Genomic DNA, 27,085 nt, shown 5'->3' on the forward strand with positions numbered 1-27,085 from the left:
ACCTTTTTCAAAAAACATCTAAAAAGATGTTTTCATCACTCAACACTAGTGGACATATGAAAATATGCTACCATCTGGTGGTTAAAAATAACACAATTTTACAAAACTGGAATGATCTTTAATATAAAAAAGACATTGTTTTACACAGACATATAACAAGTATACATGGAAATGTCACAAAGGAAATCCTAACATTACAGCCATATCATAAATGAAACTGACGATAATAACATTTTGTTTTTGATCCTCTAGTGTCAAAAATACATTCAAAGGTGCAAAAACCAGTTCCAGTAATAAAACAAATACTTTGGTATCAGGAGAGGAATTTGTAGCTTATTCTCATGTTCAACAACATTTTTTTTGCACAAGTGTATACTGATTTATGCCAACTACACTGTACATTAAAACTAACTAAACAAGATTTTCAGCACATTTGTGTGTCTAGATTGACATAACACATCCTTTAAAAAAAAAGGAGTAGCTAATATCTAATTATGTTCATAAAACATGCTGGCTCAAACTGAAAATATAAAAAAGTGAACTGAAAACCTGACATCAATACAAAAATGTAAACCGAAATAAGACATAAAAACAATATTTTCTCAGTGAGTGAGCATTATTATGATTCAAAATATGAGTTGTTTAACCTGTGTACTCAGGAAAACAGTACTGACAGACTTGCTTAGCCCCTACTACTGTATTGCAGAAATCATTTATACAGTCTCTTGAAAATTCACAATACAAGATGTCATTTTTACTTGCATGACTATGTTGTTGCTAAGCAAGTGGTTTCAGAAGGTTGGAAAAGTGGTCCAGTGCATCTATCTCGGAAAATGGGCTCAGCAGAAAACCCCCATTGTCCAGTTTTGATATGGTTTTGTCTCTTAATAATAAGAGTTTTTCACATGGTTCAATAAATTCTCCAATATGGAAAGTCAAGAGCTACTCTTCCAAACATTTCCAGATCCTTTACAGCACAAGGACTGATCTCCTTTAGTCAATAACCAAAGTCACCAGAATACGGCAACGTGGAAGAGAAACCTGTTGGTTTGAAAAACAACTCCAGTTGTCATTTAACTATAAAAATATTAAAACTCTGACAGAATAGAGAAAAAACCTTAAAAAGTCTGTGTGTACACCTGTAGCAAATTGTTTTTGTTTGCTGAGTTAGCACTTTGCTACAAAGCCAACTGGCCCACATTTCATTTAGATCACGCTCTTATCCAGAGCAATTTACAAGAGGAGAGCATTCGGTCTAAAATCAGTTTGTCGGGTAACAAACTGTTAACTAAGCTATAGCAGTTGAGTTTTTAAAAAATATATATATTTAAAAATCATCCTACTGTTCAAAGCAGGGTTTGATGATTAGCTGTCAGGCACTCAATTTTTATTGATCAAGAACAGCAAGCACGTATGGCCAGCCACAATTAGCACTGTTCCTTCTCATGGCGACAAATCCTGTAAAACTGATGCTAAAAAGAGACAGTTTTTGGCCTCTATTCAAGCATTGTCATTAATTTTTGTCATCGTCCATGTGGGGCCTTCCTGTTGATGTTTTCCAGGCTGTGTGCCAGCCTCTTGGTGAAGAGCGCGTGGGATTTACCACAATAAGTATGTGTGGTCTTCAACAGTTCGTCCTCAAGAGGAGTCAACAAAGAAGTCAGAGGGTCTGCGCCAAATAAGTACTGGAATGACAAAAACGAGTCATGGGTTAGATTTAATGCAGCATATTGTTTTCAGATTCCGACATATTGATTCCAAAGCAATCGAATACCATCATCGAAAGAAAAAAAAATGTTATTATTTTTTTAATTTCTTATTTCTCTGTCCAGAAAATTTGATTTCAAAAAGTGCAGTCCAATTCCTCAGGCAGTGCTTAGAGTATTTCCACCATCCTGAATGATAACGCCAAGGGTGACGTCTCTGGGGGTTTAGGGTTTAGAGGGGACACTGGAACTGGCCTGGAGACTGCCTGTTTTCCACTAATTTATATGGACCCCAACTCTTCACGAAGAGGCCAAGAAGTCCTGTTCTGAGCGTAGTCGTAAACTGATAATGAATAACTTTTGAAATGTGCTTCGCCAGTGCAGCTTATCAGAATATTAATTCATGTTCTTTTATGTGTCCAACTAGTGTAATTTTGCCAGGGGAGTTCACTTAGATTTTCCTACCTCTCCCTCTTCCTTCAAAAAGCTAAAAAAAAGTGGGCGGTGGTGGCCTAAAGGTTGTGGAGCATAAACTGAGCAGTAGAAATCCCAAACTACTGTCAAACTCCCCTGAGGAAGACTCTCAACCCCCCACTGTTCCTGTGGAATTGATCAGATTCCCTCAGTAAGTACGCAGAGTAGTGCTAAGGGCAGCATTTGGGCGTGGAAGATGTCTCTCAACTGGATAAATTAAAAACTAAATCCGCAAGGCATGCTGAACTCAGATGGGACTCCAAATCAATTCTGATTGGTCAGCAGGGCAAAACATAAAGCAGTCCGCGCTGCTGAAGTCACTTTTATGCTATAGGCTTACCGTCGGGTGATAACTGGGGATTACAGAAGAAATTTCATGTCTTCCCAATAATGAAGGAGCCTTTACAATGCTCAGAGGAAATCAAAGGGGAATTACCATTTTTATGCTGGCTCATTTGCTTGCGGTTGGGTTCCTGATATTGGGTCACAAAGAGAATGGCGTTTTTATGAGCACATACTTACACACACACATATACACACCCGCCGGTCATAAAGTTGCATTTACAGTTGTTGTATTGATTTTGTGTGGCTGATGGGGCACTGTTGATGTGCGGACTCCAACTCTAAATGTACCATCCGTCGTAAAATTTAACTACAGCTTCCTGGCTCAGCTTTTGCAGAGAAGGGAGGGAGGGAGGAGATTCTTTATGGCCAACAGACTGCTGCGGTCTGTTTGAAACACAGACATACATACAGAGGGACAGGAGCACTGCCGTCTGTATTCTCATCTCTTTGTGTCAAATTTTAAAGCTGCTATTAATATCTTATTTTGACATAAACAATACACAGTGCAGCAGTGAAACAGTTTTAATGATCCATTAATTGTTAAAATAATTTATCAAGCAAAAATGCCAAACATTTACCGGTTCCAGCCTCACATTTGAGCATTTCCTGCTAACAAGAATGTGTATAGTTTTGCAAAGTTGGTTGGACAAAACAAGTAATTTTAAAACATCATCTAGGCCTATTACAACATGTGAGGCCACCTTTTCATAATTTAACTAATGAATAAAAAAAAATCTAAATAAAAGGATATGTTTATCAGCCTTTGTCTCACTGTGGTGTGTCTTGGCTTTTCAGTGACGAGTAAAGAACTTTTTAACCATTTGCAGTTGGTGAGCATTATGTGACTTTGGTAAGCAGAAAAATAGGTTGTGTTTGTTTGGTCCCCTCTAGCAAAGATGTTTGTGTTTTTTACAAAATACTACGTACAGATATGTGTTTATATATGTGTCAAACTGTGAATAAGAAAGCTGAGGAAAGAGTAAATGCTACTTTTTTCAATGGTTTTATCAAGTTAATCCTCCCTTCACAGCACTTCTGCTCAACCTGCATTACTACTCTGTCATTTACTCACCTGTCCACCAGCTGTCCTCAGGGTTAGGGTTATGTTTCCCTCCTTGAGCAGTCACCTGACTACACACCTGCTCCCCATTAGTCATCAGCTAAACTATATATGTGCCTCCATATTGGACACTTGCATGGCTGCATTAGCCTCTTTTGGTTTTGTCTGCCTCTCTAAATGGCTTCTGTGAAAGTCAAAATGTTCTGCCTTTGCAAACTTGCATATCAGATGAAGAGGAGTTGAACTTTTCATTATTATTAAATGAGACAATAGATGGGAGGATAGGAGTGCACATTGAGTTATCCACATGTGGGTTAATTTATGAATTACTATAAACACTCTAAACTTGAATTACTTGTTTCATTCCTGAGATGTTTAAGATGTCCTAATAATTACGATATATTTCAACATGGAGTAAAAAGAGTACCCATAAAACTTTTTACGTTTTTGTTACCTCTATGTTTTCTGTGTGAGTCTGCATTTGACTCCTCTTTCCTCTGCTAGTTTTTTGAAACATGACACTTTTACCAAGTTGCCAAGGTGTTACCTTAGTTATTCACTCCACGCAGTAAACAGATAGCCTGAGGTGCTGCTGCAGTGGAACAAGAAGAAATGAATGAAATGGTCTGTCCAGGGAGATTAAATGCACAGACTACCAATCTATACTCCTCCATCCTCCAGGCAAACCAGACTTAATCACATATCTATAAGTATCAATACCTACTGTATGTAAACTATTGGAAAAGCAGTGTACATGCACGCTGTCTGTTCATGAATGCTATGGGCCTTTTGGTATGTTAGGGTTAGTGTGACAGCACATACAGTGCAGGTACATATGTGTCTACTGTCGTAATTGATCTTGCCCTATAATGCTGCAGTCTTAACTGCAGGCCATAGATAAGGTATGGATCAGCCATCGCCTTGATCTATGTTCAATGCTTTGTTAATAGGAAAGCAATGAGACCCTCAACGTTGATGGCTTCATTAAGTAAATGCCACTCCTGTCGTCAATATCATTACACTGCTACTAAACAGCCCATAAACATCCTCACGGGGGGAATTAGCTTTCCTTCCAGCCTTCTGCCAGAGGTGGAGATTTGTGTTTTCCAGAACAGATAATCAGGTGTCACCGACACTTAAGGTGCCCACACAATCAGCGGTAAAACCGCTCTCTCCTGGCTGTGCCATTGCTTTCCTAAGGGGAGAGCAATGTGCCCAACTAGGCGGAAGCGTTACCCTTGGTGTGCAGCACCGTTCGAAATTGCCACCGAGTGGTACACTCAACGTTCAAATTATTTCAACTTTGACCTCCGTTGCCACTGACCTTTCAAAGTGCAACAAATGAGATAACAACTGTTTGTGGTGTAGCCAGAAGGGACTAATGCAACCAGGGGAGGAAGAGAGTGATGGAAGAAAAACTGCACTATGCTCTATGCCCAACCTCACAGTGAGCAAGAGCAAATTTCTTATCATCTCCAGGCAGCTTTACGGCCTTTAGGGTCAGCACCAATCCAAGATCTCATCTTGGATGGTAAAGAAACAGCAGAGGTGTGTCACTGGGGGTTATAAAAGGCCTCCTCCCATCAGATGTTTCACTAAACCACCTGGAACACTTTTTAAAAGGCTCACCATGTTTCTTTTAACCTTGATGTACCCAAGAGACATTTGATGGGTTGCACTTGTTCCCTTTCAGTCACTGTTCTGGTGGACTGCTAATTTTAAACTCAGCCCTGTGGGCACAAAACTAACTTAATGCCTGTAATGCATACCATAAAAACACAATATAGAGGATTCTTCACACACTAACACAACACACACCGAGGGATACACACCTTTCGTATGGCCTCATAGACGGCTCTGAAGGCAGGTTGTTTGTGGTCGTGATAAACCCCTCTGTTTCCGTGCAGTATGTAGATGCCATCTTCCTCAGCCGAGGCACAGTTACTGCCATAGATACAATGGTCTGGACGATAATTCCACTGGCACGGAAACTCCAGCAAGCTCTCTGGAGAGGACAACGCACAAAGACCATTTAGTTGACAAATGAATGCTACAAAGTGGGGCATCCTGTGCTCTTTTACAGGTGTGATAAACTAGCAAACTTGGACCTGTCAATGACAACAAATTCCACTTCACTTTACCTAATGAGGGCTAAAACACAATATCTGTGTCTATGTGCATATGGACTAGGGCTGGGCAATTAATCGAAAAATAATCAAAACCGACATTTAGAAACTCTAATCGACTTCATCTTGCTCATGTCAATTAATCGTGCTGTTCACTGTTGCCATGACAGTAAAGGTTACATATCTTTAAGGAATTTGAAAACTTGTCTCCAGTGATCATTTTAACCCAAACCATGATTTTTTCATAGTTCTAATCAAGTAAACTAGACAATAACCACAGCGTTGCATCTTAAAAAATCATTATTTTCACTCCCTAAAGTTACTCATGTGCGAAAATATCACAAAATATCGTGTGAGGGCAGTGTAAAATACAAAACAAAAGAAACTGTGAAAATACATAATGGTTCATCAAGGGTGGAGATAGTCATTCATTAATCGTAAATCGAGGTTAAAATTTCAATTAATCGTGATTTCTTTATTTTTGTCATAATCGCCCAGCCCTAATATGGACATATACATACTGTATATGCACTTACCAGGGTTATGGTGGAAAATGATATTGAGAAGATCCTGATCTCCCCATGTTATGTTGAGTTTGTATTTTTGAAGTAGAGGCATCAGCAGCTCCTCCCAACGTAGCCCCACCGACGTCATGTCATTCTGTCAGCACACACACATTTAAACATAAGTCACACTTATATGTTTCAAGTTAAGCATTGGCAAATTTGTATTGCACCCAGATCAAACTGAAGCCCTATAAAGAGCTGCAAAACAATTGCAGCAGAAGGGAGACACCAGGTGGCCAATAAGGGTAGTACATGTAAATCCCACAACACAAATATATCAGTCAGGATACCTTAAAGAACATTTTCCTCATCCTTGTCATGTTCATGAGCATGACCCCTGAGTTGATGCCTGTCTTGCCGTAGAAGGGGTGACGGGCAAAGCGGTTGTACCAGGCAATGCGGGGCTCCTCGTGCTCTGGGGCCATAGCCGCCAGCTGTGAGGAGTTAAACTGGGACAGAAATGCCCACAGCCGGTCTACAGGTTGCAGGAAGAGGATGTCTGAGTCCACGTACACTACTGAGTCAACGTGCTTTAGAATCAGCTGCAGAGATGGCAGAAACAAAGGAAAATGGTCAAAAAGATAGTAATTTAAAGGAAAATATGAACTAACTAACTAATCTAACCCTAAATTTCGTCAGACACTGATTTCTGCTGAGTTTTCTGTTTGTAAGAAACTCACAGGTAAGAAGAGCCTCTGAGAAGCGCAGGGTTTGAAGAGTTTTTTCCACTCTGCTGCATTCTCACTGGGGAAGCTGATAGAGTACACTGTGTAATTGAACCTGGAGCGAACAAAACCAGGCCAGGACTCCAGCTGGAACACAAATAACATGGGTTTGCTGGCGGCAGAGATTTATAGTTTTGCTGTTTAATAGTCAGTTTCAAATATTTCCAACTCACAGCTTCCATGAAGCTGGCGTGTAGCTGATCTTCAGCGAAGATGTGCAGACAGATGCGTTTGATGCTGAGAAGCACAGCAGATTTGATCATGGTGAGGGTCTCCTCCAGCCTATCACCACAGGCCACCACAGCCAAGTGCATGGGAGGTTCAGGTCTGCTGCCACCACCTGCCTCGACCTGTCCTCGCTGACGCATGATGTACCTGAGTGAGAAGACAGAGTTATAAGTGAGGAGACCAAATTTAAAAACATTGGTCGCAGTGTGGCTGACAACAATTAAACCTTCCAGGCACACAAGTTTTCATATGTTTTTACTTCTGATTTTCTGACTCAAGACTATGACTTCATGATCCAGAGAAGGTTGCATTCAGTGTTTTCTTTTTGTTTTAAATGACTTTCCTTGGATTATTGTTCGCCTACCACACCACCATGTCTTCTGTCCTCCTGATATAAAATAATGACTTATGAGATAAAACTACAAAAATCCCGTGGAGGAAATTCAATAATGTGAATTAAAGTCATTATGACCTGATCATTAAGCAATAATAACCCCTACTGATTCTACTGATTTGAATTTAACTTAGTAGAGGAAGGTGCACACAGGTTGTCAGGTGTGGAAAACATAGCTGGGTTAGCAACAGCATCATATACTAAAGATTCTTTTGACTATAATATCATCATGATGTGATGGCTGATGTATGGATTTCAAATATACCTTAATGGTTTTTTATCCATTTTTAAATTCAAGTTGACCAAAAATGTATAATTAACTTGGGTTGTGGTTGTGGTATTGTATGACAATGGTATGAATAACCTTGGTGAAACAGACGTCATACTCATGGTAATCTCTGATCTGCACGTTAAGTCTCACACCTGCCCACATTTTGTTTCCTAGGATGGCATAGCATGACCCGCCATACTATGCCTCTAATTCGCTTACACTGACATTTTTACCTCTGCTTTAACCAATCTCCTCGTTCCCCATGCCTAAACCTAACCAGCCCAACCAACGAAAGCAGTAGTGGTCGTAGCCAGTCAGAGGCTAATGCAGGAGTGTGCCTTCACCATCCTAGGAAGGAAAATCGGCATACAGTTCCAACTATTATGATGTATTCGCTTCACCAGCAAGCGTCACATTCCCATACATTACACCAGAATGTGATACCTACATGTGAACCCACGCTTACCGTGTGAAATACAAATATGTCACCTGCTTGGATATTTAAAAGTAGGAACACGACAAACCCCGACACTTACCTATTGTACCAGTGTGGGCTTTGGGGCCCAGTTTTGTCCCCTCGTCTGGCTCCGGGGACTCTCGGTGGGATGAAAATCCTCTTCGCTCCGTTTCCGTCCGAGTCAAACAGTTTACTGTAAACATACAAGCCCGAAAACACGGCGAACACCGTGCACAGCATTAGTGCACGAATGTAACGCCGCATTATGGAGTTTGAAAACGCAACTCGGAGCCAAAGTCATGACACAGAGACGAACCAGTAATAATAACTGTGAAGCCTAACGCAATGGTTAGGCATTTCCGGTTAGATTTGAGAAAATAAAACTTTTTGAAGATTTACAGCTGTAGATTTACGCCCTCTGGTGGTCTGCAATGCGTTGGCTGCTGAATTCGTGGTTCAAGCTTTAAAGGACTAGTGTGTAGAATGTAGTGGCATCTAGTGGAATAGACTTGGCATAAATGGAGTAACAAACACTGGCATTTTTTCATGAGTTTTGCAGCCACCATAAGTTCTCATACACGTTTGGACTTTGAAAGTCAGAGGTCGATAGTTCTGAGTTAGTCTCGTCCTAACTTCCAATCTAAACATGTCCCATTTCTACTCAGGAAAACATGGACGCATGCAGCAAACTAATGACTGAAGGACCGTGCACATGTAGGATTTCACTACAACCCAACACTACAACAGCTGATTTAATCTATTGTGTCTCAAGTTCCAAGTACAGTGATGATATATTAGTTGGTATCACAAGATTACTTGGTCTGTGTGGTCATTTATGACTTTTAAGACTCAGTTGTGCAGATACACACACTATGTCTTTTTCATTTGTTTTCAAGATAGTACTTGAAAGCCTCAGACTGAGTGAGACATGGCATGTTATCTCAGAGCTGCTGAGATATATATCTTTTGTGTATTATCAGTCTTGGGGCCTCAAATATAGAGCAAACCTACTTGTCAGTTTTACTTTAGTCCAATCCCTACCAATTCAACAATTGACATTGGACAAAATATCTCTCAACCGCTTAAAAGACAACAAGTCTAGGACTGTCAAGTAATGGATCAGTTTGTATTTGATTTTATTGTGTGTAATAACACTTAAATGCGTAACAAAATGTTGTTTTGATGCTTACAGTTTAAAATAAGTTTGGAGGTTCTGTGTCTTTTAAAAAAAATGACTTCCACACAGTTAACGCTTTTATGTTGAAGGCGATAACAAATATCCGGATGTTGTCCTTGTTCCCTGTCCTTTTACTTGACGCACATCATGAAAACAGAACCAACAGGTCGGGACCCTAAATGGGGGAAGGGTGGGAGCAATAAGCAAAGTTGATCCCCCTCCTGCCCTCCCCTCCCCTCCCCTCAAGCTCTGCCTGCTGCAACTTTCAATTGATTTCACCTCTGAAAAGACCCATTCATGCCTTTAAGTGACTAGTCGTGTATTGAGGTGGCTGCTCTAGACAAATAGAATAGAATAGGATGTCAATTGCGTTTTCATGTAGTGTGGGAAAACTTAGGTTGTTGACTGACGATGTAGTTAATTAGCATATTAACAATAACTGGGTGTTGTTTGATCATTAAAACCATTTGATAATTTACCCTCCATCCAGGTGAATTCAGGGCTAACCTTTTTAAACTAATGAAGATACACAGTACAGTCTACATACAATGTCATGAACATGCTTCAACCTGCTTGATGTAGAGCACCTAAAATGAACTAGTAGACAGGTAAACACTATACCATTTTCATGCATAATTGTGCCTTATAAACCTATACATGGGTGACAAAGGAAAAACCAATTACTAACCATTTACTAACTGTCTTAGTAAACTAGGCTACAATGTTCGCCAGAACAGCTTCAGTGCTCCTTGGCATTGTTTCTACAAGTCTATGAACTCTACTGGAGGCATGAACACCCTTCTTCCAAAAGATATCAACTTATTTAATCAAAACATCGGTCCAAAATCTCCCATGCATGTTCAATTGGCCAAAACAAGTTCTGCTCAGCATCTTTATAACTGCCACACAGCATGATTGGATGTTAATTGTTTGATTGTGTACCATGCAGTGCACCTGTCTGGTAGCATCTGCATTAATTATGCTTCTCCATTTGTTTATTCAGGTGTTTCCTTTGATTTGTCACCCATCTGTAATCTGTTAATTGAAGTCTGAACCTGAATATAAGGAGATGAAGAAAGAGTAATTATTGAATCACTCAACAGATGGCGCTAAAAAAAAAAAAAAAAATACTGACGTTGCAAAAGGCTAAACAATCAAACCAGTGTATATGCATGTGATTAAGTGCCAGAAGGTGGCTACAAGGAGAAAAAGTAGAACCGTGCATAAGAAGAGGTTCTTTGTTTTTTTTTTACTTTTGTTATTTTCTTATTCAGACATGTAATAAACAAGTTCACACATTTTAAAACAATAGAGCATGGCAAAGCAAAACAAACAAATTATCATCAAGTGACACCAACACATTTTTAAGTGTCTTTCCATTTTTGCCACAAACGAATAACAAAATGTCTCTCTAAACAGTTCTCATCAGCCCACACACTTAGTCCCAGCTAGTGCAGTGAACCTATGAGAATACGTCTCTGACACATTAAACGATACTAACAAACTAAGAGACATAGCCTGTCCCACATTATACCGAGACCATATATTATCATGCCATGACAGTTCTCAGGATCTGTACTAAAATGTTAAAGAAAGAGTCTTGACAATAACACTGTATGATGGATAATACAACCACATCAAAACATTGTAGTACAATATTTTTTAGAAATATCCATTTTTATCTGTGTAATTCTACAGGTTTTTTTATAAGTTATTGTGTAGTTAGGTTGATCTATAGTTGTTCTGCTGGGAGTTTAGTATACTCTAAAGCTCCTCCACTTTGCTACATCAAAATGAAGGAATTTAAACAGTTTCTGAAGTCCTTCACACTGTAAGCCATCGCCTATACAGCAAATAAATGTGTCTGTCCAAAAGTCACAACTCTTTTTTTTCCTCCTCCATTGTGCGCGCATCGTGCTGTATCCAAAACTGGGTCCGCTGTGGGTGCGAGGACAGTTTTCGCACCTTCTGGGTTTCCACTGGGATACTGAGCAGGTGTAGTCCTATTTGTGCAGCAGAGACAGAATAAAAAGGAGAATACCGATGTTTCTTTTTTTAATCTGTTGAACTAATTTCACTGTCTTAGACCTGGCTTGAAATGAACTCTTGTACCAGATACCGAAAAACAATAGCAATAACAGACACATGATGATACATGTTACAGGCTACAAGTTTTCAAAGACTTATTACAGTATTTGCAGAGACTTGCATTTTGTTCTGCAGGTGTCAGCCCTGAGATATTATCAAATTTAGCTGTTATGGCCTATGTACATATATATAGCAGACACATACCAACATAGGCGTCTCTTTAGATTCCTGTTTCTAGCCGTCTGAGATAGACAAGTTCAATATTCACTTGACTTTTAGTTCTGGTTGGGTTTCTACCAACACTGCTAGAGTCTCAACTTTAGCACCTACTAGTTTACTTTAACTCTCTGGTGTTTTTCATGCTGCCCAGGTAGCGTAACAGTTACTGTCTGTAGTTTATTATGCAGAGTGGGTAGCAGCAGTAACACCATCCTGTCTATGTAAAGCCCAGCAAACCAAAACAATGAGCTAAACGATGCATGGTAATTCTGTGTATGCTCAGCTTCTCACATTACACTAGGTCACTTGTTTCCATGTTTCTATGAAATATGACTTAATGCAGATTTATGTCTGCAGTAGTTATTAATATACTTCACATAAATGAATAGAAGCCAGTAAAGAACAAGCAGCCACATTAGCGGCTTTGTGCGGCTGCATTTAGACACGGCGGGGCTTTCCAACTAAGTGCTAACATCAGCATGCTAACAGGCTCACAATGACAATGCTAACATGCTGACGTATTACAAGAATGTTTACCATGTTCCCCCTCTAAGTTAAGTATGTTAGCATGCTAACATTTGCTAATTAGCACTAAGCAATGTATAGAGTAGCTGATGCTGATGGGAATGTGATTAGTTTTATTAGAATTGATCCTAGGGGGACACATACATGTGTGCAAATTTCATGGCAATCCATACAATAGTTGTAGAGACCTATCACTCCAGGTCTCAATGTGAACCTCAAAACTCATCAAGTTGCTAAGAAATAAGAATAATGTAGCCTACATTACTGGCACAAACTTAAAACACACAACACACCGGTATCATCCTTTTTAAAATCTGCTGCTGTATCTTCCTGCACCATTAAAATCGGGCTTTTCCAAGAACTACCAGGTGCCTTTTATATGGGCGAAACAAGCATACCTGCACTGAACAACCTGCTCCAAACATTATGGATGAACACCAAATGGTGCCGGTAAGAGTACAGCACATCCGCTGTGTCAAAAAAGTCACTCTAAAGTTCTACAGCAGGAGGCAGTCCAGAAGTAAAAGCTTGGGAGTATCAAGATCAGGAGAGAAGGTTCGCTGTGAGGTCGAAGGTTCAGTGTCGGGACACTGACGGGAATAGATGGTTCAGGGTTATAACAGGTAGGTAAAGCGTCCAGACGGAGGCTGAAAATTCCACATGGGGGAAGAACAGGTCAGTCTGCTGGTCACTGAGGATAGTAGGGATAGGGCTGCACACTTCATTTGACAAAAATATTGTTGGGAAAAGAATGAAAATTCGTGAAAAGGCAGGTGCATCTGAAGGAAACGACAGAGGATTTAAAAAAAACAGAGACAGTCGAGCACACTGTCCAAAGCTTGTCCAAACATTTATTCATCTTTCTCAGGTCCTCAGGTCAGCTCTGAAGCAGCAGAGTAAATATACTAAGTGGCAAGCTTTAAACAGTGTGTGTTCTATCGATTACACAAAATATCCAGATGAAAATGTGGATTACTGCAACTTCCACGATGGAGCAGAGGAGGATTCATATTGCTTTCTAAATGATGATGAGTTCCAGAGGTGTGGAGCATCTTTCAACTTATTAAAACTGGGCAAATCTGATGGGTTGGCACCTCGCTCTCTGACAAATGGGTTCACAATTCCTACTGAAATTCAAATATCCATAAGATTAAAAAAAAACATTGTGCAGTTCTAAAGCAGAGGCGGGGATGCTCCTCCAGTAACCTGTGGACTTGCAAATGAGATGTATGTGTGTGTGTGTGTGTGTGTGTTTGTGTGTGCGGAGGCTGGGGGTGGGAGTGGGGGGCGTTCGATTCAGGGGTTGACTCAGTGGGACTCTCCGTTTACCGAGCTGCCCTCTCCTCGGGGTGAAGAGGAGCGGGAAATCCCCTTCTCTGTGTTTTCTGAGCTGGAGCCGTTCTGGCTGTGGTGGTCGGCGACCGATGCGGCGCTGGAGGACGTGGCCGAGGTGGACGAGGGCTTGGCCTTCTCCTTAAAGTCTGTTATGATGACTGTCAGGTCCCCAACCGTCACCTCCAGGTGCTGGGCGCTGCTCCGGTCGATGTTTTTTAATCGTGGCCTGATGTGCAGGCAGAAAAAAGGAGAAGTGAGGAAAAGACTAAGCTGAAAAATGTACACAAATAGCCCTATTGCTGATATAAATAAAAACAAAATAAAGTCTTCATTTCCAACCTAACAAAGACTGCAGCTTTTTTTTTTTTTGCTACAATAACAGTGAAAACTCCAAAAAACATCAAGACACCACTTTGAAAGTTATTTATGGTGTTTCCTACTCTCTTCACTTTAATCTTTTGAAGTTTCTTTATGAAATATGACAACACATCAACCTAACTTCAGATGACAATATGAACACCATCTATAGTTCCTAGTGTTTATTCATGCATCCCTGGAATATCTGATTCCCGTTGATCTTCCGCCCCACCCCGAAACCCGGTGTCAGCTTGTTTACCTCATCTTCTTGTGATTGTTCTTCTTGAGGGCTGGCTCTTTGTCGCTCTTCTCCCGCTCTACTCTCTCTTTCTTTTCCTTTTTTGGCTGCGAGGGCAACACAAACTGCTGAGTTACCTGCTGCTGCGAGACGAGCTGGGAGACAGGACGAGGTTTCCTGGTCGAGGGAGAGGAAAGGAGAGGAGGAAGAGGAGGGTGGGTGTTTGAGATTTGAGGGTAAGAAGGAGACATGAAGAGGGAGAGAGGAGGGGGAGAGTGTGGCAGATTAATGAGAGGGAAAATCACAGTGAACACATGGCTTCATGCTAGCGTACCACCATAATCAAGAGCCAATAATCACTGCCAGAGCTGGTTAAGATGGCATTACTGAAGTGTTCTTTACACTGGCAGCCAGTGACAACACACACTTTGTGCTTTCCAAATAAAAACACAGTATTCAGCCATCTGTGAGATATGTAATATACCTGCACAGGCTTGTTTTTTGCATTCACAGGGTTACACATTGACAAGATGAGATCTGTTTTGGTGAACACAAAGATCCAACTGGAATTTTAAGTGTGCAAAAACATACTGAATTTCTTTGCATGCATGTTTGTACTGCTTTTTTAAAAGTTGGGTGTTTTTCCAAAAGCTTGAGGCTTACACACAAAGAAATGATGTGGGTGTTGCAAGTGAAAGGAGAAAGATGATAGTGCTTCACAAGGTGCGACATGTACAGAAGTTCACGCTACCTGCTCCGGATTCCTGATCACAAGCAGCTGTAAGAGCAGTAACAAGCAAATGATCCCTAACTGGCTTCCCACCACAATCACTGACAATTGTATTTGTTGGAATATGTGACCGAGATGAGTCAGGGACTGCACTTGGGTCTTGAGAATTTAGTCCACTTAGACCCACAATGGCTTCATTTGAGAGTAATTACACTTTTCATGGTGGTTTACAGGATTCTCATCATACACGATGTACACAGCGTGCATAGAATTCAGAATTGCACCTGCCTTTTTTGACCATTAAATCATTGCCTGATTGTATGATCATCTGTCAAACCAGGATTATTCACCTTCACACACCTACATACATAGATACAGTCCACAGAATGCCAAAGACTGAGCCAATATCTAATATATTTTGTGTTTCTAGGTGTTTCTCACAGTCACATTTCCATCCTCCATAAGTATCTGCTGTCTCAAAATGATGCATTATGCAATTGGTCTGGCAACAGTTTGCAAGCATGAAAGCTGCATTCGTATTTCTGTGCAGAAGTGAGTGTGTGTGTGTTTGTGTGTTTTGAGGCTGGCAAGAGAGAGGCTAGTGTGTTGAAAAGGCCATCTGTTGAGGTTCCACACATCTAGTGCCTGATTCTGCACAAACAAACACAGATAGTGATAGGTAAGGATGCTCATCACAGCATGCAGATACTCTACCAAAAGCTATATATGTGTGTACAAATCAAAACCTGGTACATGTGAAAAGGTAATGCATACTTTATAAGTCAATGCAATCCAAAGGACTACACATGAGGCCCATTTAGGCTCATGAAATGACTGCACACATGCATGCACACAGACACAGCAATGAGCAGATGAAGCATGAGGGCCCGATGAGAGCGGCGGAATAGCCCAGTGTGTTAGTTGTCTTATTTGTAATCAGATCTGATGCGTTAAAACTGAAAACAAATTATATAATTCATCAGCCAGTTTCACTGTTTTACTAGCTTACTGGCATTAATAATAGATCAGGACCTTCAAACAGTGACCGGCTGCAATGAGACCAAAATACATGCTGTTTCCTGTTGCCTACATTGTGATATGTGAGATGAAAAGTACTGCTCACGAAACACAAAAAGTGTAAATGCTCCAAAAGCCCTGCTAGTAATACTATACAAAAGCTTTACTCAAGTGTACTAACCTGTGTGTGAACCCTTTGAAAAGTACTGCAATTATCAAATATTGCCCTCCAGGTGCATCATGAAAAATGGTCCTTTGCACTTGCCTAATGTAATTATAAGGGCACAGTACGCGTACAGAGTGTACAAATGCACCGTACTCAATAGAAAACATCCACAAAATGGGTTTGAGCACCTGGTCAAGTGTTGCTGTGCAATGCACCAACATCCCCCCCCCCCAAGCCTTGGCGGCCTATTTAGTTTAATTTAGAGGAAATGCATAAGACAGTGCTGCTTGTCTTCTGTCTTGTTCTCAGGGCAAAGCTGTTGTTTAACAATTCTAGGATGACCTAAATTGGGGCCCGGCTTCAAAGAGTCTCTCCCAGAGTCAGTATTTTTTTCCTTCTGAGTTATCATTGCCTTCACAGAACATGCAGTGATGCTAGCAAGGCTAAAGCGAAATGCAAATGGGTCTCTTGGCCTACATAACTGTCTGATAGTGAGGAGATGTAGAGATCCTCGAATATATCTGTCTTGTCAGCAGGATGCTGCAGAAGCGCTGACACCTTTTTAAATAAAAAGGCAGAGGCCTCTCACAGTCGTCTGTTCCCAGCTGAAGTAATTTGCTGCTCTCCTTGACATCTTTTACCCCGATACTCCTCCCACAGCAACAAAGCACTGTCTTGTTTCCTGGATTGCTTTTACTGAAGCACACACAAAACACAGATTGTCACATCCAAAGCGGCTTTCCTGTCCTGAGGCTAAATGTTACCAGCTTCCAAAAATAATAACAAGACAACTGGCCTCCTCATTCATCAGCTCCTTTTTTGCTTTTGTGTTTGGCTGACGCTTTCAAGCCAGGATGTTATGCGCTCACATTTTTGTGGCTTCCTGCATGATTTACCGAGTGATGAATAAATTAATTACTACTGTCTGATTAATGCAGCAAACGAGCGCTGTGTGTTCTGTTTTTACTGTCTCTCTTGATGTACGATGGGGAAGAAATGTCACCTGAGGCTAATTGTGATCTTTTTCTATTTAAATGTGAATGACTGGCTGCGCCGCCGAGCGATTGGGGCAAACTATAAACATATTTTGTACATCCTATCTTCCTCATGTTTTATAATGAAGTCTATTTTCACTAATAGAGCCAGCTCAATAACCTGGAGGTGAAAGAGGAGACAGACAACCTAATATTATGGTGAGGCAAAGCAGCAGGCCTAAACAGAGCTGCCTCTGTTAACCCAATCAAATGGTTATTATCTTAGCACTTAGACCTTCACTAGTGGCCTCCATCTGGAAGCTGTGTGTGTGTGTGTGCGTGTGTGTGCACGTGTCTATTGATTCCAACAGGAATTTCTGTGCCTAATGTAACAACCTATTCTTTCAGACATTAATACTGCGTGTTGGAACGGTTGTTCCAATCGATATTTGCTCCACTCATGCCATCTATTCTACAGCAGCTAATGGAGTCCCACACTGGGAAATTAGGAGGTTATGAGCAGCGCTTAAACACACTGAATTATATTTCCTTTTTGAAAGGGGAGAGCAAAAAGAAAAAAGTCAAAATTTCATTGTTTTTTTTTGGCTTTCTGAGAGACTACGTAGGCATGTTTGGTGGTCCATAACTTTTACTTTGGATGAAGCAAACAAAATAAGCAGAATTCTCACTCCCTGGCTCTCTAGCTCACAATCTGTTACAGCTTTTTGCTTTTAACCTCAAGCATTAAGCTCGTCTCATCGTGCAGACTCGAGGGGCTGCAGAGCACGAATGCTGCCACTGATCCCTCACACATACACACCCTTCACTGACAAGGGAACTCTGGCTGACCCCTACCCAACTACATGTCATAAACGCACACACACACACACACACAGCGTCTATCGCTATCTCACTCCTCTACCCTTTCACACTCTCTCCCTCCTTCTGATGCACCCACTGACCTCACACTCCTCTACCTCTGGCCTGTGCTCAAAAACAGAGGGAAAAAAAAACCCCGACAAAAAAACAAGAAAGCAGCTGTGAACCAACATGACCAACAAACATGTTCCTCCTGTCCGGACTTTTCACATGCTGATAGTGAATGTTTGTTCATAAAGGATTCAGTACACGGTGGAACTGTGAATCAGGATGGCTTACAGGCCAGACTGTCACATTTTTGCCACCGTGGACAAACAGGTCATCAACACCACTGTTCTGTGACTCAGCAATTTGATGTGGTAGTGTGTGTGAGAGCCAGAATCTGTTTATGGATAAATATGATAATAACAACCATTTTATATTTAAAAAATGTTTACTATTTGACCCCAAAAGAGGCTATGGGTGGTCTAGTCTACTGAAACTTCCATTCATTTCCCCCTCAAGATGAACTGTAAAAACTTTAACAATCCCTTAAAGGAGGCATGCCATTTATTGTGATTGTCTTTTCTTTTTATACTATCACTATACTATTATGATGTCCGATGTGGTTGTTAAACATGGTTACAAAAACAACTCCCTCCTCATGATGACATCAGATTGTTCACACGTGCTCACCGATGCTCATCAGTTGTGTAATCTTTGTTGCTAAAGGATTGTCCAGTCGTATATGAAGTAATGTATTAGAGAATCAATTTAGGGTAAAGATCAAGAAAACAAAGTGAAACGCTGCTGCTACTGTTTATTTCCGTGTTCTCCCGTCTGATCAGAGCAGAATGGTCTCATCAGCAGGGGTGCCTTAAAGAAACAGGAGCTTATTGGCATATTGGCTACTGATCCCTCTACAGAGGCTGAACTGAGGGGCTGCATTAAAGGACAAGTGGATGAGGATATTCTTGAACTGTAAATCATACCAAAATACACCAGCAGAGCTCCAGAATATAAATATAGCTGTGAAAATGTACACGACACATCCCCTTTATAACTTTTCACATGGCACCAGGTCAAAAATGGAATTAGTCCTATACTTAATATGACTGCATACTTACAGAATAAATGATACTCTCATCATGACAATGCATGCATTGATGCTGTAACAAATACTCCACTGCAAAGATTTCTGCAGGAGTGCTGAGGTGCGCTGATGAATGTGTGCTCCGTATTTCAACTAGAAAAGCATTTATCGATTGTTATTTTCTCAAATCTATCACGAGTTTAAGATTTTTATTGCTCGAAAAGATGTTCTTAATCATAGCGGGGGCTGCTCTGGCTGTCGTTCCAGACATTTTCTCCTTACTCCTTTCCTTTTGAACTGGTAATGAGCTAAATCCCGCGAAGAATTGTGCAGATGTTTGGATTGCTTGCTAACATCCGTCAAGTACATTGTGTGATGAGCAAACAGCCCACGGGACTGCTGCTGGACTGCAAATAATCACTGGAGTGCTCTGCTCTAAACAAATCTCATGTCACTGCTCTGTGATGATTATAAGATCATTGTGAAATAGCTTATTTTATGCCCTGTTGAACACCCTCAGTCCAGGTGTGTGTATATATGTGCGTGTGTGAGGTTTTCTATCAGCAAGTAGTAGGCTGCTCCTGGGGGCTCCTCCAACCTGATGATTAATGTCTTTCCTTGCCTGTACATGCTACTAGCGTGCGTGTGTGTGTGTGTGCGCGTGTGTGTATGTGTGCGAGAGAGACAGATGGCTCTCCATGTCCTGTGGTTTATGACACCTTCCACCACCCGCTAGCCACACTATACCACATTTTCGTCTTGCTACACAGCCCCACTTGCGCACACACACACACACGCGCACACACACACACACACACACACACACACACACACACACACACACACACACACACACACACACACACACACACACACACACACACACACACACACACACACACACACACACACACACACACACACACACACACACCAGTATGTCATGCATCAGTGTCACCGCAGTAATTACAGGCTTATCACGTAGCCATAATCTTGAGCCACAGTGACGTGATAACAGCCAGCTTCATTGTCCCTGGTGTACAGTGTTTGTATGCTGTGCGAGCGCTAAAACCAGTAACCCGCACAACCCGAGCAGAGTGCACGACTTAGAAGAGGATGTAATCATTACGACGGGCTGAATAAACATTGATTGGCGATAGTCTCGTTTTACACGCGTGATACCTGTTAACAGATGCCATTTGTGTCAATCATTTTACTTATTAATAACTAAATAAAACACTCGGTTTATCAAAATCAAACGCTATTTCCAAAGTAAAGAATCCACGAGACTAAAAAGGCTGGAAAACATGAGCTGCTGGGTGGGTTTTATCATGACTGAACCTTTAGCATCGAATGGTGTTGCGCAACTATACAACCTAACCCAGCCTTTTGTTATTAGCACACAATGGTGGATGAAAACACACGAGTCTCAGGTGAGAACCAAATGTGTAGCTCCCTGCTAGTGGGAGGTTCTGTGTAATCAGAGAGAGAAATTAACACGGCGGCACAAATGAGAGATCAATTTTGGTTGGTGAATTAGCTTTCTCTCACACAAAGCAGCAGCAGCTAAATAACCTGGCTGTTTTCTCATTTATGAAGCTTTGTTTGATTCTGGCACCTGTAAAAGGCTGTAAAAAGAGGAGGAAACACCCGATCAAGAAGCTATTCTACACTTATAGAGAGATGTATGGATGGAGTTATTGCACAAAGTCTTGTATAAATGTCAACGCAGGCAGTGAAACAAGATGAGACTAAAGCTAACTCCCCGTTTCCACTGAATTACAAAATATTACATTTTTTTCGTTCTCCACGCAGCTTCCAGCGAAAAGCAGCTGAATCAGGCGCTTCCCAGTTGGAGGACGGCGAACTTCCAGAGAACAAAAGGGACCGGAGCGCACCGATTAATTCACAGCCTTTAATTGTGCAAACAGCTGTTTGGCACCATTATGTGCTAATAAAGTCCCTTTTGTTCTCTGAATTCATCTTTTCCTCAGGCGGCATCCTATATTACTATTCCATGGTGGTTGCACACTTTTACCAATGCGGCTATTTTGAGAGAATCAACAGATTGAAAAGAGAGATAATGAATCATTTTCATCATTGCTTTAGATGAGATTCTGCGTGCAAATTTTGAAATCCACCATCCACTCTGAAGATAAACTTTCACACAAACAGTAGGCTGATCAGTATCTTAGATTTACAATGGAAGTCACTGGTTGAACTAATAAAATCCATGCATAAGCTTTACATGCAACTTTTCTTAATGCCTCTGTTTTATGTACAAAATCAAGCTATAAAAATGTGAAATTATTGTACCAGATACTGTAGACTGAATCATATCAAAAGCTAATTTTTTACAAATGACCGCAACTGAGCAAACCGCACAATTCCAGCCAAATGTTTGGTGTGTGTGCACTGCACGTGAACTGTGAGGGTGAGCTTGAGCGGAGGATGATAAAACAACATCCAACCAGTCAAACGCTGACAGGTTCTCAGCCAGCCAGAATAGCTCATGCTTGTTTATGTGGAGCTGACGAAACCTGCGCATCATTCAATCTGTCACCAGAAAAAACGCCCTAGGTTAAGTTCAACTGCTGGTGAGAGCGAGGGGGGGAAACGCAGAGAAGGGGAAAAGACAGAGGGAGGGATGAAGGTATGGAGAGACACAAAGAGAGCTCAGGGCAGAGGGAGAACTAATAGGAACATGATCAAGCTCACTGTACCTGACCTGTAGAAATATAAGGCCGTCAAACAAGCTTCTGAACATGCCGAGCATGCTCACGGTGTGCGTTTCCATGGTGGGCCTGACTTGTCAGAGCTCGGCTCAGTGAACAGATGCAGGTGTTGTAGACTAAACGCCAGAGAAGGTCACACATACACACAAAGCTCCCTTACACAAAGTAGCACTGGGCTATTGTTTAGGTTTAACTGCTGTCTGTCGGCCTCAATTCACGCCACGTTCCAAACGCCTGGTAGCAGCGTTAACATGGCCGATCTTTTATCTTACACTTTAAACATTAAGATGACACTTTAATCCCGGAGAAGTTGTAATGTGTGCACCGGGAGGCATTCGGCGTCTTGCTCAAGGACACTCTGACTGGTTATTTCGGCTGATTTAAGAAGCGAACCCGTGACCTCGCACTTATCAAACAGCTTAAGCACCGCACGGGACGCTGTATCGTGACTTTTCATCGATCACGCTGGGTTTTCATAAAGGCTGGGACCGAGCCCAAAGAGTCACAGGAAGATATAATGGCTTGCCCACTTTTTTCTTTTTTTCTTCTTTCTTCTGCAAAGTACTATGCTAATGAGGCAGCATGATGTGTTGTGATTCCAAAAGCTCCTTTCTGTGTTTCTACAGACAGCTTTAATTAAATACTTTAAGCTATCAGCTTGGCGTGTACAACCTATTTTTCCATGTTAATCTGCACTAATGCTTGAGTCAGGTTTGTGGGGGGAAAAAAGCTAAAATTTACACTTCATCAAAAAATGTCTGGGAGAATATGACTTTTTGCTAATGTGGTCCAACCCGATGCAGACAGGCTCCAGTGAGACAGCTTTTGAACAACTTTTCAAATTTCCCCTTCCCTGGCTGCGTGAGTTTCAGAGCCGCTGACAGAATTAGCGGAACGTCAGCCAAGCTCCCTCCTTTTTTTGTCAATCTCTTTCTCTTCCATTTCACTCTTCACTCCTCCAATAAGTGAGTCCAATTTTGCTGATGTATCCCTGTCTTCGGTCGGGCTCGCAGCCTCGACGGCGTGCTTTCAATCAGCCTGCGGCTTCGGGTCCCTGCAGTAGATCATCTCTCCACATCAGAACAGATCTAGGCGGCGAGATCTGCAAAACCTCTGCATCGTAAAACATTGATCATTCATCTCCTGACGGCTATCTACATGCAACCTCTCTCTCTCTCCAACCTCCTAAAATATTTCTCTTCCTTGTCATAGAATGTTCCATCATCTCTACTACATGCACCGAAAGACGCCGATCCTGTCAGAAAAGGTGACATTTTATGCATTTAGTCTCTGCTCTCGGCTATCTCAAGTGATGAGATGATTTGAGCCACTTTTTCACAGAGCGCACACACCGGCACACACAAATCTGCGACCTTCAAGTTATGGGACACTTCCTCTAAAACGCTGGACAGGACATGCCTGTGTCACGCTTTTATTCATTACTTCACAGTAATGGCTCAGTCATGCTTGTTTAGTAACCAGCGGAGGAATGTGCAGTGTCCTACATTTATATTCTATGTGCCGTTTGCCCTTTAGCACCTTCGTCTTGCTCGCCGAGAGATCCGCGTGTCTGTTTTGTTCGGTCATTAACAGCTGCGACCACCTGTGTGACCGTTTTGCTGCAGTATTAGCCTGTGTTTGGCGTGTGTGTGTGTGTGTGTGAGAGTGTGTCCTGCTGAAAGAGCATGACAACTAATACTACAACACTTGTGCAGCACTGCAGTTGTGAAGACAGGGGGTTATTAACACTAAATAAGACCTTCTCCTTTTCGAAATGTGTTGCTGAGTGTCAGGGTAGTATGCGAGGAATTCTGGGTACTTGCTTCGTTGCCAAGTCCCCCCAACAAAAAAATGCCCAGATGGGGAAAACAAAGGATGTCACAGCTTCTCGTGACGTGAGGACTCAGACAGCTTCTTGGCAAAGCTGCAGGCCGCTTGTTTCTACGGACGTGAACAGAGTCACTGAAGTGTCCTTTGCGCAATCAACGCTCAATTGCAATAAGCCGGACCCTATGACAACAGCATGTCTGCTGCTCAATCTCTTTGTTTGTGCGAGCGGTAACTGTGCACTTGAATGTGTGTTGGTGTACCAATGTGTAGGCAGCCATGTGTAAAATTGTTGTCATGTTGAGTGCATCTGCACGTGTGCATCTCTGATGACAGCAGGCTGATTAAGCTGTTGCATAGTAATGAGCTATGGCTGTCTGTCTGGCAGCTGCTCTGAGAACCTCTTTTCACAACTAACCCTCCCACCCACCCACCCACCCACACACTCACTCACATACACATGAGTGCACAAACGTGGAGTCGTATAGTCTAAGCTAAAGCCAACACCAGAAAACGCCACTTTCCGAAAAAGGTGTCGGAATTGACAACGGCATCGGTGCTGTTTCTGTTTTAGTTGGGAAAGATGCAGAAGAGGATCATTGGTGATGCATTCAAGAGGGAGATCGTGTAACAACACACACAGTTCCCCAAAGCAAAAGCTACACTTCCTCTCGTTCACCCTTTGTTGTGTTTTCCTCCTGATCCTGACTCTCACTGAGGAATAACAGTCATTTCCTGGCTCGAATCACTGATATCAGGACAAATATCAGCCACAGCACAGAGGGCACTGAGTGTATGTGTGTGTGTGTGTTTGTGTCAACCTACATGCTGTGTATTTATATGCTTGAGCACCTGTGTGTGAGTTTGTGTGGAAGAGGCATCTCGTGCACACACGCCCCCTCCCTTCCTCCCTCCCTCCCCTGTTACAAATATCTCTGGGGCAACAAGATGGATGTGTGTGCTTAAAAGAGCAAGCCATCCCTCTCCCTCATTTCACTGAGGTCAGTGTCAACACCCTGGCAAGAACACAGAGACTAATGCACTGCTTACAGGATACACGTGTTTGAGGAAAATACTGACTAAGTATGTCATCTTTTCTTTAGCACACAAACTTATATAATAAATGCAGTTATGACCAGAAACTAGGGCTTGGCAATATATCCATATTATAAAGATAACGTGACTAGACTTAGATTTCGGATATTATAATATCATGATACAGCATAAGTGTTGTCTTTTCTGGTTTTGAAGCCAAGTGTTCTAACTGTTCTATTATTTGCTTTTACCCACATTACTGATGATAATTTATCAAAAATCTAATTATGTAAATATTTTGTGAAAGCAGCAATAATCTTCCCTACAATACTGTCCCAATATCAATATTGAAGTATTTGGTCAAAAATATAGTGATATTTGATTTTAGTCCCTAGCCTACCAGAAACTACTGCAAAAGAACAATATTCTGTTTGTGTATCTCAGTTCAGCTGTAGCTAACCTAAATGCTAACAGTGCAGAGTCATAAAGCCTACATTAGTTACCATAATCAATTGTTTTATGGTGCTAAATAAATACAGAACTTGCTTAGAGGGAGAGGGGCGGTGTAGTGAGATTAAACTAACTACTAACCCCTCCCGAGGAACCCCCCTCTTGGGATTCGCTTATTCAAAAAGAGAGCAAAGGTGCAGTAATGTATATCCATCGTCTTACCTTGTTGATGTCCCTTTCCTGACATCACACATCATGCACTTGAAAGCCTCTGCTGTGTTCTTGTACGTGCACACGCTGCAGTCCCAAAACCCCTCGTCGGAGGAGGGCTTCGGTTGACGCTTCGGCCTTTGAAAACAATAAATGAAGAGAAAAGAATAAGAAACACCAAATAAAAGGAAATAGAAATTTAAAAAAAACGAAAGGAGAACGTGGGAGAGAAGAAGGGGGGAAGGGGGGGGGGGGCAGAGAGGAGACAAGAGTGAGTTCAGTTTGCATCCACGAAGGCTATCGATGGCAAACATCTGGGGTAAGCCTAAAGGATTTAGGAAATCATCTGCAAGCGAGCTGTGATCCGACACTGTAATTGGCGATGAGGTTTTAACACCCGCGCGCACACACATACACACACACAAACACACACACGCAGAGGGAGAGAGAGAGAGCGAGAGAGGAGAAAACCCATTTTTTTCCCGAGCGCTCGCCGATGTCCGTTCCTCCCCCGCCCCCTCAGCTTGAATATGTAGGACGCTTTAACTCGCTCCTTACCTTGTGGGACTCCTCTTGTCGCCCATGCCAGACCAGGGTTTATCTGGAGGTGCGGAGACGAGCACAATTGTTGTTATTTCTGGTGATTTTTTAAGCAAAGAACCGATGCGCCTGTGCAGCACGGCTTCCAGCTGTCGTGGAAACTCCGCTTGGGAAATAGTCACGTGAGTCTCACCGGCCAATCACAGGCCGGGTTACTTCCCGAGGCTGACATTCCTCTTGATGAATCCGTGCTGCTTTCAGGGACGTAATGTAAACTCTCACTCCCGTACATTCAGGGTGTTAAATATGCAAATTATAGGGGGTATTATGACAAACATGACCTTGTAAGGGTAATATGCGGTCCGATATTCAAGAAGAAATGATTATTTCACCAATTCCTTAAGGGAGGGGAAAAACATTTAATAAATATATTCCCATTAAGTTTTTAATTTAAAACTAATTATTTAATTGTCTTTCTGGCATATTATGGATTATCTTCATCTCCAGTTACAGGGCAGCATATGCACAACATTTATACATTAAAAAAAATGGAATATTAAATCTGAAATTAGAAACATAACGTTCAATACATTAACCTAAACATAGTATTACATATGTAATTTAAGTGCATAATTTTACTACCAGCTGTCACAGCTAAGAGAAACATGTTTCTTTAAAACCAGTAGAATATTCCTCTGTTCATTCTGTTTACCATGATGAGTTTTGTAATTTCCGATATTACCTAAATGCAGCAAAAGACACAGTAATGTTGCGTCTCCGGCAGTGTGCTAACAGGGGTCCCACTCACATTAGCTCACTGCACATCCTTTCGCATTCATGCTTCTTCGCCTTTGCCTGGCACATTGCAGAAATGTCGCAGCTGTTTAGATCACAGGCAGGCGCAGATCATCGGGGATTCCCTGGCTTTAGTTTCTTGCTGACGCAGGATGCCACCATCAAAAACACAATCCTAACTGAACAGACAGGCAACCAGGAATTCCCAAAGCTTTTAATATCAAGGACAAGCAACTGGGTCTGTATTTTCTCCCGGCAAAGGGATTTTATTGTAGGAAACCTCAAATGCAACGTGTTTGTTGTTGCATGATTTAGTGGCTGCAGCTGCGCAACTGAAGGTGATTTGAAATTGGTCGTAATGATT

At 41.7% G+C, this 27,085-nt stretch overlaps 2 protein-coding genes across 2 annotated transcripts; both read right to left on the reverse strand.

The window, feature by feature from the left end:
• Window positions 1-204: 204 nt before the first annotated feature.
• On the reverse strand, window positions 205-8,655 carry gxylt1b (glucoside xylosyltransferase 1b). The gene is made up of 7 exons (XM_062443845.1): window positions 8,432-8,655; window positions 7,176-7,377; window positions 6,958-7,089; window positions 6,568-6,819; window positions 6,248-6,371; window positions 5,418-5,590; window positions 205-1,685 (listed from the first exon to the last, which is right to left on the reverse strand). Exons 1-7 carry the CDS (start codon window positions 8,614-8,616, stop codon window positions 1,524-1,526), a joined length of 1,230 nt encoding a protein of 409 aa, XP_062299829.1. The 5' UTR covers window positions 8,617-8,655; the 3' UTR covers window positions 205-1,523.
• Window positions 8,656-10,771: 2,116 nt separating this feature from the next.
• On the reverse strand, window positions 10,772-26,069 carry yaf2 (YY1 associated factor 2). Its single transcript, XM_062443778.1, has 4 exons — window positions 25,945-26,069; window positions 25,399-25,524; window positions 14,313-14,468; window positions 10,772-13,922 (listed from the first exon to the last, which is right to left on the reverse strand). Exons 1-4 carry the CDS (start codon window positions 25,968-25,970, stop codon window positions 13,670-13,672), a joined length of 561 nt encoding a protein of 186 aa, XP_062299762.1. The 5' UTR covers window positions 25,971-26,069; the 3' UTR covers window positions 10,772-13,669.
• Window positions 26,070-27,085: the final 1,016 nt, after the last annotated feature.

Source organism: Scomber scombrus, chromosome 22 (assembly GCF_963691925.1).
Source record: "Scomber scombrus chromosome 22, fScoSco1.1, whole genome shotgun sequence".
NCBI lineage: Eukaryota > Metazoa > Chordata > Actinopteri > Scombriformes > Scombridae > Scomber > Scomber scombrus.

Excerpts from the sequence above, each read along its gene's own strand:
- yaf2 (XM_062443778.1), bottom strand. The coding sequence starts at position 25,970 with ATGGGCGACAAGAGGAGTCCCACAAG. Across the intron at positions 25,525-25,944 it reads GACAAGAGGAGTCCCACAAG|GCCGAAGCGTCAACCGAAGC; the intron begins GTAAGGAGCGAG and ends TTGTTTTCAAAG. Across the intron at positions 14,469-25,398 it reads AGGAAAGGGACATCAACAAG|GAAACCTCGTCCTGTCTCCC; the intron begins GTAAGACGATGG and ends TCCCTCGACCAG.
- gxylt1b (XM_062443845.1), bottom strand. The coding sequence starts at position 8,616 with ATGCGGCGTTACATTCGTGCACTAATGCTGTGCACGGTGTTCGCCGTG. Across the intron at positions 7,090-7,175 it reads ACGCCAGCTTCATGGAAGCT|CTGGAGTCCTGGCCTGGTTT; the intron begins GTGAGTTGGAAA and ends TTTGTGTTCCAG. Across the intron at positions 1,686-5,417 it reads TCTATGAGGCCATACGAAAG|TACTTATTTGGCGCAGACCC; the intron begins GTGTGTATCCCT and ends TTGTCATTCCAG.